We start from the raw sequence: 12151 nt of genomic DNA, 5'->3' as shown, positions 1-12151 counted from the left end.
TTTGGCCCAGGGAGCGCATTTCTCCGCGCTGGTTCAGGGGTAAATGATGCTGGTCTTCACAGGTGACTGACCTACGCAAGCCTGTGCCGCCCTCTCGGCATTTTGCGTTCTAGGCAACCGCCTATGTCGCCTGTACCAGGAGCCGCACCTGGATTTGTGTCATTTGATATAAAATAAAAATAAAGTGCATTTATGTCACTTAAAATGAGTGAAACCAGGGGGCTGGGAACCCCTGGGCCCCCCTCAAGGGCCCCTGAGCGCCCCCTGCACCCCCTCGCAATGAAAAGCTCCATTCTGCTGCAGAAGGTGACAGCAGAGTCCTCCAGCCTACCGCCCGCCTCCTCAGAGGTTCAGCCAATGACACCGAACCTCCTCCAGCCTCTACCCAATCACACGTGAGCACCCGCCTCATTTCTGACCAATCACTTTCGAGTGTTGACTCCTCTATTCACAGCCCCAGTTTCTGACCAATCGGAGGCGAGGCCGCCTGCGCAGAGGGCTGGGCGCGAGAATCGGCGGGATGGACAAACACCGTGAGGCGAGCGGAGGAGAGAAGTGACAGAGGATCAGTCCGAGAAGAGAGGAGGCAGCAGCGGCCACGTTCCACCGTATCAGCTCCATATGCAACTCGAGTTCACCATAAGAAACAAGAGTCAGGAAACACACAGCGACGCTTCCCTATGGAAAACATGTTACCGACGAAGAGCCGGGCGTTTACCCAGAGAGCGTAGCGTTATGGACCGGGTACAGCAGTGACTTAGCCCGCTAGCTAGCCGAGTAACGCTAGCTGGATACCACCGCGTCCCAAGAGGAAACCAGCGATGACTGACAGCGACTCGTGCGGATACACGCGTGTTAATGTGAGAGCTGCCGCACCCAGGTTCGTCTCTGAGAAGGTCCAGTCCTCCCGCAGGCGGCCATGGACAACGTGAAGACACGCAGGTGGGTGTCTTCTGCTGGGGGTTCGTCGTCCGGTGCGGTGGCCATCTGTTTGTCACAGTCTCAATGCAAATACCGGTGTCAGTGCAGAGAGGGTATTCAATAAGTTTGCGACTTAGTCTGACAGTGAACGTGTTCTGCACGTGCACCTGTACAGCTCTACTACGTAATGGATGATTAACAGCGTGCATTCTCCAGCAGCCTGGAAATAAGCATGGGTAGTGTAAAATATTTAAGTTATGGCTTATAAATCCTGCAAAGTGTTCAAATCGTGGCTTTGCATGGTTGTTGTCTCTTTACTGTTGTTCCACACATACTACAGGTTAATAGAATGATGTGTTTATTATGCATGGGAGGCGCGCAGCCCATTGTCAAGCAGCAGTTGTGCAGCAGCAGCATCTTTGAAAACACATCACTTGAAGGTGACAGGTCTGTGAGATAATAAGGCTCAGATCCTGTCTTGTCCAGATCAGAAGAAAAGCACAGATAAAGAGGTGCAGTAAAATGTGTCATTTTACATTTCACCTTTTTAATATTTTGCTCTCTAGGAAAACGTGATTTCTGCCACAAGGTAAATAAAGCCGTAGGAGAAAAGAAGTACGCTGCTTATAGTTCTCAAAGTCCTTCTTTGTTTTTCGGGAATGTCCCCTGATAGAAAGTACCTAAGAAAACAAACAAAACAGTTTATGATTAGATTGGATGTCTTGTATTGGGCTGTTGAATTATACTGACCAAGACAGAGATTGTGCACAATACTGCATCAAGTGTTGTAAATCGTAATAATTATGGATATTAGAAGCATTTAATCTGTTATAAATTACAGTTAATTTTATGATTGGGCGATCACCATATTAAAGGGGAAACTATTTTGATAATTGTTCCATCTGTAACATTTACTTGTTCCCCTGACGTTTATTGTCATGAGTTGAAGAGCCAAACAAACCTTTTGAGAGTTAAACTTAGGTTGAAGGAAATGATGTTGAACCTTGTTTAATATGGTCTGACATTTAGAAATGAAAGAGAACAATTTGTCATAAAAATGCATCAATCATAAATGTAAATAACAGTTGGTTGAAGCTTTTTTATGATGATCATCATCCAGCTTGTTTATGTTTCATCCCCAACACATACCTCTCCTCGTGTTCACATCTGGACATATAATGGAAATGGATGGGTGGCTTCTTTCATTCTCTTTCACCGCTTTTGAAAACACTTAAATTTGTTATTATCTGGCTATATCAAAGTTAGGCGGGTAAATGATGTTTTAAATCAAATGTGGAGATGTTATATAAGTCTGTCTTTTTTTTTGAAACTTTTTGAACGACTGGACCGTTAGAGCTCTGCCATTCCCCTGACCACACCCCTCCCCCATCTAAATGACGCAAACTCGCACACCTCTGGAGGTGAAAGAGCCTGTTGATCGGCCCTTTCGCTCAGCCCCTCTACGTCCCTCCTTCCTGTTCAGAGCACAGTCCAGACTCATTTCCCCACTTCTCTTTGCTGTAGAGAGGGAATCGGGCCACACCAAATCTCAATTGCCATGTTCGGGCTTCCCTACAGGGCTGATGTAAAACCTCAGGAGAGCAGTGTTTTCCACTTGTGTGTGTGTGTGTGTGTGTGTGTGTGTGTGTGTGTGTGTGTGTGTGTGTGTGTGTGTGTGTGTGTGTGTGTGTGTGTGTGTGTGTGTGTGTGTGTGTGTGTGTGTGTGTGTGTGTGTGTGTGTGTGTGTGTGTGTGTGTGTGTGTGTGTGTGAGATTTTCTGTATGGTAACAGCTCTTGGCAACAGCAAACTTAATTTCTACTCTATTTATTAAAGTCTGCTCCACTACCACAAAGAAAGTGTTGCCCAGCAGCAACTTTTAGGGCAACACAGACGTCCAGTGTTACCTGCCAACTTCTTATGTCAGGAGAGAGGAATTTTGTGTTCATTTAGTTATACACGAATACAAAGTCTTTCTCTCTTACACTGAAAGGGTTGCGGTGAAGCAGAATTGTACTAATGCACTGTTATAATTTTACTTTTAATATGTTGCTCGAGTCACTAGTCTCTAGAAAGGCTGATTGCCATTGCCAAATTAAATGCGTATGCTGTGCAGTGATGTTCTTCTTTCCCTCATACAAGCTTGTTGAATCAAATTGCTGGTGCTTATACTGCTCACAGTTATTAGTTCTTCAGTAGCCACATCTTTCATTCACCTGCATTATAGGTAATAACAAGCCAACCAATTTAAAATGACAATGATTAGAAAAGACTTAAAGCTGAGACACTTTTCTATACTCAGAGAGCATGTTCAGTGACAACATATACTTTAGGTAGCTTTATACATACTTTGTTCATGTGTGCATTTGCACAAGCATTGATTTTATTGTCTAATCTGGCAACATTTCCATACCACTATGGTTTCATGCAATTTTCATTCGTTTCAATATTCATATCGATATTCCTTCCTGGAGTTATTGACCTTATAAAGAAATGCTGGCTCTTAATGAAATCTGCTCTTTCTCCTGTGTAGTTTTAGCAATGATGAGGATGAAGAGGTGATCTCCACAGACACCGAGAGCAAAGAGAAGAGCAAAGATAAAAAGACACTGTGCAAAGTGAAGTGGTCCCGAGATGAGGTAAGTTTATCAGGGAGTTTTGTTATTTTGATATGTGAAATAGAGACAGCATGAGATTGGTCATTTTTCTTAAAAAATGTGTTTTGTGCTGTACATTACATGGGAACCTTAACAATCCCTGCTTGTTTGTTATTACATAATAATAGTACAATGTAAAAAGTTCCTAAGGATGAATATTAAAGTGCCTTCACTCTGTTGTCCCCCCCCCCAACCGTCATCCTTCCTCTCAAGGATGAAAAGCTGAAAAAACTGGTCGAGCAACATGGAGCTGAGTCCTGGAAATTAATAGCCAACTTTTTTCAAGTAAGTGAAGTGGAATGTGTCTGCACTGTGAAAGAGTAGTATCTCATTGGTTTATGCAATACTAGTTGTGCCTCCCCATTCTAACAGTTAATAACAACCCAAACCATTTACTAATAGTATTTTTTATATATTCCCTTAATAGGATGTTTTTCACAGTGGAGTTAAGTCATGAGTGCAGTCACTGACAGATTTATCTCCAGCTGTCAGGAGTAAATATAACTGAAGTAGTGGCGTGGTGTAATGAGGTGTTGTGTTTTGTGTGTCTCTGTCACAGGGGAGGACAGATGGCCAGTGTCAGCACCGCTGGCAGAAGGTGCTCAACCCAGAGCTGGTGAAAGGACCCTGGACAAAAGAGGAGGATCAAAAGGTAAGAGGAGCTGGGAGTTCCTGCTGTTGACAGAAAGAGGGAAGACTACAAATGTAAACGATAGGTGAGACAGAAGGAAGATGTGGGGAGTGTCAGGAGTGAAAGAACAAGTCTCACAATATGCGATGTATCTTCAACCTTTAGAACAACACAGGCTGTGCACATGAACAAATGTACGACCCGCCAAATACGTACTTTTCTTTTTTGTTTTTTGAAAAGTAAATCCATGACTATGTCATCCCTAATAAAACACAGACTTTCCATGTCACTTGTTTGGAGCCGAGCCCTTCTTTGTACAGTGGAAAACTCGAATGTCTTTCCCGGCGCTAAGATGAGCAATGCATTCCTTAAATGGATCACTATTCTCTAAGAATGTCGGGAATGCTCCTCTGAAATCTTGGCATCATAACAGAAACACAGAACTATCAGTAAAGGCTGGAGCTGCCAACAGGGACATCAGCTGCAAAAGAAACAGCCAAACAAGCTCTGCTGCTGCAGTCAAAGCTTTCTGAACGCTGGAGCTGATGTTGGCTTTTAGAAAAGTAGAAAGATCAGATTTCCCTTTTTTTCTCAGAGCTTGTTGAATGAATCCAAGTAAAATTTGATTCCATCCTTCATAGAGTAAAAGATGACAAAGACAATTTACAGAATAGAAGAGTGTATGGATTATATTCTTCGGATTTACAGATCAAAATTTTACATAAAATATTTCTGATTCAAATTTGTATTTATAGGTTGTTGACCTGGTACACAAATATGGCCCCAAGCGTTGGTCAGTGATCGCAAAGCACCTCCAGGGGAGGATTGGAAAGCAGTGTCGTGAACGGTGGCACAATCACCTCAACCCAGAGGTGAAGAAGTCTTCATGGACTCAGGAAGAGGATCGAATCATTTATGAAGCCCATAAACGTCTTGGCAACCGCTGGGCAGAGATCTCCAAGCTTCTTCCTGGACGGTAATATAACGCTGCTCGTTCACTGCTTACTGTATCTCTATAACGGGGGAGGTGATTTGCTAAAAAAGCCAGATCTTATCCCCAACAGGACGGACAACTCCATCAAGAACCACTGGAACTCCACCATGAGGAGGAAGGTGGAGCACGAGGGTTACCTGCAAGATAATAGCAAGACTCTGTCCTCCTCTCACAATGGAGGGAAGAGACGCCACCACAGGCTGTGTCCCCCAACTCCAGCAGAGCCTCAGAGCTGTGATCACAGTCCCCTGTCGATACCAGGACCCAACCAGGTCCACTCTCACTTTCCTCTTCATACTGTATGGTGTTTGAATCATTTATGTTTGTCTTCAGTGGGTATTTACTTGTGTTTTACTTGTGTGGTTGTGTGATTCTCTGTGTTTAAGATGGGGGGTTATACGTGTGATCCTCACAGTGGACACATGATGGATAGTCTTCCTGAAAATTCAGGCTTCATTCAGGTGAGTGTTTCAGTGTTTCCTCTGCATGCTGGTGGGGAGAACTTGTTACATTCTTTATTCTCTGGACTGTCTCTAGATATCTTTGTGATTGCTAACTCTGGACTCCAAGTCAAATACTTGAATGTCCCGTTATTTTCATCTAACATTCAATAACAGACAAAAAGGGGGCTGATCTCAAACCCTCCCTTAAAATAATTTATGTGTAAATCTGTTGTTTTTTTTTGTCTGCTTTTCTTAACACCTTCCTTTCCTCCTGTCCTCTTGACCTCCCCTCTCTGACGTTTGTTTATTCCAGCCATCGTGCCTGGACGATCCCGACAGAGAGCAAAGAATTAAGGAGCTTGAGCTGCTGCTTATGTCAGCAGAGAGTGAAGTCCAGCGACAAGTGCAGTGCAGAGGTCCATGTGTAAGAACACACTCCCAATGTGTGTTAGCGTACTTAGTCAGCATAGCCCGCCTGTGTCTGTAGCTTACATACACTGTGAAAAGGGCCATTAACATGAAACATCCCATTTAACTGAGTCTTAAAATTCAATTAAGATGAGATAAAGAAAAAAAAAAAACAGCTGGTTCAAAAACTTTATGTTATTTTTTAAGCTTTTATCAGAATTGATTTAAAAAGAAAAAAATGATAGTAACACTCGATTCGTTGAAAAATCACAGTTCTCATCTGTACAATTGACTTTACCTTACTTTATGGTCAATACGTTTTTTAAGACTCGCTTTAATTGACTCTGTGATGGACTTTTTGCAGTGTGTAGTTGTGAAAACAGGAATGGCGCACATGTATGCGTGCCTGATGTGCTGTAGTGTTGCTATAGTAACTACCTTCCCCATCTTGCTACTCATTCAGACTGGCCTGACGCTGTGCTTGGACACCACCTACACCCCTTATTACCATTGTTCCCTCCACCAACCCCCCCCATCTCCCCCCCGGTCCCCATGCCCACACACAGCCAGCAGTTTGGAATTGGCCCAAACACTCTGTCCCTCCTGTTCCTGTTCTGTTCCTGTTCTGTCCCCTCTGACATTTCATTCACTATCTCATTCTTCACAGTCTGTGATTTCATGTTGTGAGATTTAGTGGTCAAGATTTGTTTGTGTTTTCCACACTTTCTTTCCATCTAGATCATTTCACAATGAAATCATATTAGTTTTCCCACAACAAATAATCCACCAAACTTCCGGTGCAGCCAAAGATCCAACACCCGTGTTCTGTTCCTCCTTCCTCCCTCAGAGCTTGGAGCAGTACTCCATCTGGTCAGACAGTTTGTCCGACGACACGTTGACCACAAGTGGCAGCAGCTTGGAGGAGCAGGCAGAGAGAAAATCCTGGAGGGACACTGACATTCCCCAGGCTCCTACAGCACAGCTTCCAATCCCTCCTAGTAAGTTCCTGGCATTGGAGGCCAGCACCGTGCTCTCCACCCTGCAGACCATACCGGAGTTTGCAGAAACCATGGAGCTCATTGACTCCGTAAGTAACAGGAGGAGCACAGCACAAATGTATCGCAATATGAATGTGTTGAAAATACTCTTGAATATATTAAAGATCTATTGTAGATGTGTTTTGCTCTGCAGGACCCGGGTGCGTGGGGTGACGTGGCCAGTTTTGACCTTTCAGACACAACAACACCGCCCAGGCATAATCTGGCAGGCTACACCACCCTCCTGCAAGAGAGGACCATGGATAATTCAATGGATTACACTCTCAACACTCCCACTGCGGTATCAGGCCGAGACAAGAACTGTGCTTCCTTTGGTCTTGGGAGTGTCACTTCTCTGACTCCCATCAACTTGTCCAAACCTTCCCAAGCATCCACAGCCCGGAGGAGGAGGAGAGAGAGGGGAGAACCATCTCCTTTAGGCGACAGGACCTGCTTGTCTTTCTTGGAAAATAACTCAAATTCTCCAAAGAAAACACCAACGAAGTCACAGCCATTCACCCCATCACGAGTAAATGAAATATCTTCTTTTTTCACAAACACAAAAATCCCCACCTCAGCTGACTGCTTTGTGTTTGTTGTTGTATTGGTCATGTGACTGACCCGCCTTGTGTGGTTTGTTCCCAGTTCTGCAACATATCAGGGGCGGAACATCTGAGTCTGGATAACCCTGCCCTCACCTCAACTCCTGTGTGCGGCCAAAGGTGTCTCCTGTACACGCCGCTCCACAAAGAAACCACACCGAAGCACCAGAAGGAGAATGATGGGTAAATAGCAGCAAAACTTAGAATCCAGAGGCTGGCTCTGGTTACTAGGACATTTCTACAATCATATTTTAATCTTGATTTTGTCTGATTGTAAAGAGAGTAACCAATGTGGAATATTCTCTGTCAACTCTCTAGTTCACGGACACCCAAATTCTGTAAAACCATAATGATTCCAACTCCAAGGACACCGACTCCTTTCAAAAATGCTTTGGCTGCTCAAGAGAAAATGCACGGGCCCCTAAAGATGGAGGTAAGGCGTCCGAGTGGCTGCTTGCCTGTATTTATAATAACTTCCTTATATACATATACAAATGTATATATATACATACAACAATTCTGTACACTACACTTCCAGTTCATGGTAATATTTATGTGTCTGTCTGTGTTTTTCAGCCGCAGCCATTAGCATTTCTGGAAGAGGACATTCGAGAAGTTCTGAAGCAAGAGACCGGAGCAGACATCTTTAACAGAGCAGACCACCAGCCAGACTACAGAGCATGGAAACATAATGTATGTGTAGGATGCACATTGTCTCTCAGTACTTCATGACAATTCTGCTTTTAGCAAACACTTGCAGTTACACAAATTTGAATATTTTCCAAGTTAATCGTAGCTCTAAAATACAATTCTAGTCCTTCCCTTGTGGAATAATATTCATTGCTTGTATTTTGCTCCTTTTATTTTTAGATCGATGGCCCAGCTAGAAAAGTGCGTAAGTCCCTTGTGCTGGACCCTTGGGGTAAAGACTGCCTCAACACCCAACTCTTCCAGGAGCAGCGCAACAACACAGAAGTAAGTCACTTCAAGAACAGTGGTATAGATCCTGTAGCTAGATAAGAAAACAAATGTGAAAAAAATTGCTGGGGTGATGGGCCTCCGATGGTGCCATTGGCTGCTTGTATGGTCGTCCGCCAGGAGACACCCTTTCACTTCTTTAATCCTGGAACAATCCATCGAGGCGGTGGAGTCTTTTGGCCACCCTCTGCAGTCAGACCTAGGAATTTGAAAATACAACACATTTAAATTTAATTCACGGCCATCGATCATTTTGTTCAATGTACTTCTTTGTTATAAGAATCACCATTGATGGAAAGTCATTTTGCAGAAGCCGGAGGAAAGTCTTCTGACGAGCTCCTCGCTGGTCGCCTCGACCCCTGAGCAAGAGGAGTGCAGTCACCCTTTGACTTCTGCACGAGAGGAGCCGTCACTCGTTCCTGTGCATCCCCATCGCTTTACGAGCCTGCGGGTGAAGAAGCTCTCCGCCTCCCACAAAGCACCAAAACACACAACTGCTCAGGTAATACCCGAGTCAGTTGCTTGCAAGCTGTGCACAAAAGCAACACATTTACAGGTCATTTACAGTAAAGCAGTAGTGGCAGAGATAGCCGCTCGTGTAACTCCTTGTTCTTTTCTCCGCAGGTGAGTGAGTGGGAAGCAGTGGTTTATGGGAAGACAGAGGACCAGCTGATTATGACGGAACAGGCGCGTCAGTACCTGAACCCTTACCCGTCCTCTGGCTCTACCTCAAGGGCCCTTGTGCTTTAAAGCCGTCCCCTCACTGCGCGGGCAACACTACCACACCCATCCCAGCATCGAAAACCTCCACTGAATCCTGTAAGAGACAATCCAGTGAAGACAAATGATTTTTGTTTTTTATATTGATACAGAAATGCACTGCCAACGACGTCCACACAAAGGCATGGCTGCCTACTAACACACATTACTACGTCACTGCCCGAGTAGTTTGTTGTTTACAGCTTGGACTTGTGCGCTCTTTTGAAAACACAACCTGGCTACATGAGCAGTTTTGTACAGATATGAAAAAAGACTAGATTTTTTCCTGCACTAGTTAGAAATGTTGACACAACCTGCACATACAGTAGGCTGTAGAAATAGTGTTTATTACTAGCAGTGGCTGCTTCTGAGTTTTATATTGTTAATATATTGTTTAAATAACCAGCAAGACATTTTATGACGTGTTGCTACTCATTGTGTATCAACTTGTTTTGCTAAGATGCCTCGTACATGCAACATCTGTAGCTTTTTATTGACGCCCATGTATCTTTAAAATCCCACCGGGGGTTTTGAGCATAGACACTTACAGTACAGAATATAATATTAAGCATCGCAAGCATTTTAAACTAGAATGGCGATCAGTAGAGCGCATCAACCGTGTCCCTTATGAAACCACATTTTATTTCATTAGATCCAGATTTTTATTTGGTTCTGCACCAAATGGCACACACTCATAAATATCAGACTCTGAGTAATCATGGAAAATGTTGAAAAACGCCAAAATTTCACCAACATTTTATGAGTTCTTCACTGACTTTTACCGCATCCCTCCGCCAAGTTTTGTGGTAATTAGTTTAATAGTTTTCGCATAATCTTGCATACAAACAGACAAAGTGGACGGGTGTGAAGACACATGGCATTCGAAGGGACAGCAGTGTTATTGCTGAATCACGGTGATGTGAAGTTGGTGGGGATGGAAATAGAAAAGCTGTCAGTATTGCACTACTGAGTCGATTTTGCTGCTGAGAAAGGAGCAGTGTTTTTAAGGGCTAACTGGATAGCACTTGTGATGGTATCTTCTTCCTCTTTTCTCTTTAAACAACACATTTCCTTTCCAAGGCCATAGTGTCCGTTGAGACATCGGTTGAATGTATTTCATTACAATGTACATGTGTAAGAACCTCAAGAAGGGAAGGGTACATTTTATGTTTATTTCTGTTTGTTTTATTTATTATCTGCTTAGATATTAATATAAATCGGATACCATGAGTTTAAAAATAAAAGAAGTTTAACTTTGCTGACAAAACAGCCTCAAAAATAGAAGAAAAACCCCTCAAATGCTCTAAAAGCTGTTCTGAAGAATAATAACCTTTGGTCACTGACTAGTTTTCATATCTTTAGTGTGCTACAGGCATTGGGTGGAGAAGGATCTACTTTCTTTGTGGAGGCTGTAGTTTTTATTTATTTAATGTTTACTAATTTATTTATTTCTTTAAAACAAATCATTTAAGAGAAATTATTGAAGAGTTTTATTGTCTTTTAAAAAATAATCAGGATTGGGCTACCGTTCGGTTCCATTACTCCAAGTTAGACAAACGTGCACTGCCACTAATTTAAGTTGAATTTCTTTTATTTTCCTGGATAGGCAAGATCTAGCAAATAATAATAATCCGTGTCTATTTGACTCTTGTAACATATAAAGAGATCATATTCCTTCAAGTTACTCAAACGTGCTCTTTGCTATAAGGTAGCAGGACTCCATCTCTGATCTCTAATCATAGACAAATTGCACTTTTTACTCATTTAATTTGAAATTCTGATGATGTAGCTCTTGTCCTTTTTATTGGTGTGTTTGAGTATGCGTGAGTGTGTTAGATGGATGTCTCCTGAGTTTGTTATGCTGACATTAAGCTCAAGCTGCTTGATTTGAACATATTCCTTTCTCCTGTTCTGCTGCAGAGATGTGTAAATACACTACGTATAATCCTACCATGAAACACGTTTAGACAAAAAGTCACAGCTAACACCGAACATCCTGTTTCAACTTTTTAAATCTGAATTGATCACTGCTAAAGCAAGCATGTCAACAACCTTGTATCCTGCTGAAACGCCCTTAATATATATTATATATATATAAATATATTAATGATAATTTCCTTTTGAGGAAACACTGTGCTTCCACGTTCCATGAAGGGAACTTTTTTTTAATCTGGTTAAGTAACACGACAGCTATAAATGGTCTTTGTGTTGTCTGCATTGATGGAACCAGTATTAGTTATAATCTGGATTATCCTGCGTTAAGCGCTGGAGTGAGAATAAGAAGGGAATCTTGTCAGGGAGATCAAGTGGAAAAGATCTGGAGTAAATGGTACACAACTCTAAAACAGAAAGTAGAGTAACATCCACATATGACATTTGTGTAAAAAAAAAATTGTGTGTCTAATCTGTATATATCTGTTCTGTTGCTTTTAATTGTTTTTGTGCATTCCATATTGTTAAGTTCAAGTTAACATGTTTGTACGTAACATCATAGGTTTTGAGGGAAGTACATAGTCAGGATGGTAGCATCGGTCGTACACTACTGTAGTTATGCATGAGCGATACACAAGATGCAGGACTCTGCTTTTAAATACAGAATCACAGACTCACAACTATGTTTTGTAGCATTTCCGGTAGAAATCATAACCAAGTCACCATAGAAATCCTGCCAACTGTCTTTGTAACCGTGTACTTAATTTGAAAAAAATAAAATAAATGCATTG

General features: G+C 42.5%; 1 protein-coding gene across 1 annotated transcript; it reads left to right on the top strand.

The window, feature by feature from the left end:
* Nucleotides 1-548: 548 nt before the first annotated feature.
* Nucleotides 549-11201, top strand: mybl1 (v-myb avian myeloblastosis viral oncogene homolog-like 1). Its single transcript, XM_053412161.1, has 15 exons — nt 549-942; nt 3453-3558; nt 3790-3861; nt 4136-4228; nt 4963-5183; nt 5272-5473; nt 5588-5662; nt 6900-7139; nt 7226-7618; nt 7735-7874; nt 8010-8124; nt 8268-8384; nt 8562-8666; nt 8980-9171; nt 9294-11201. Exons 1-15 carry the CDS (start codon nt 920-922, stop codon nt 9417-9419), a joined length of 2220 nt encoding a protein of 739 aa, XP_053268136.1. The 5' UTR covers nt 549-919; the 3' UTR covers nt 9420-11201.
* Nucleotides 11202-12151: the final 950 nt, after the last annotated feature.

The sequence above is a fragment of the Pleuronectes platessa genome, chromosome 20, assembly GCF_947347685.1.
Source record: "Pleuronectes platessa chromosome 20, fPlePla1.1, whole genome shotgun sequence".
In the NCBI taxonomy this organism is placed as follows: Eukaryota; Metazoa; Chordata; class Actinopteri; order Pleuronectiformes; family Pleuronectidae; genus Pleuronectes; species Pleuronectes platessa.
The sequence above is the reverse complement of the archived record's forward strand: the minus strand, read 5'-3'. Positions and strand labels throughout refer to the sequence as shown.

Coding starts and splice junctions, on each gene's coding strand:
- mybl1 (XM_053412161.1), top strand. CDS start 920: ATGGACAACGTGAAGACACGCAG. Junction 3,559..3,789: donor TGAAGTGGTCCCGAGATGAG/GTAAGTTTATCA, acceptor CTTCCTCTCAAG/GATGAAAAGCTGAAAAAACT. Junction 7,140..7,225: donor CCATGGAGCTCATTGACTCC/GTAAGTAACAGG, acceptor GATCTATTGTAG/ATGTGTTTTGCTCTGCAGGA.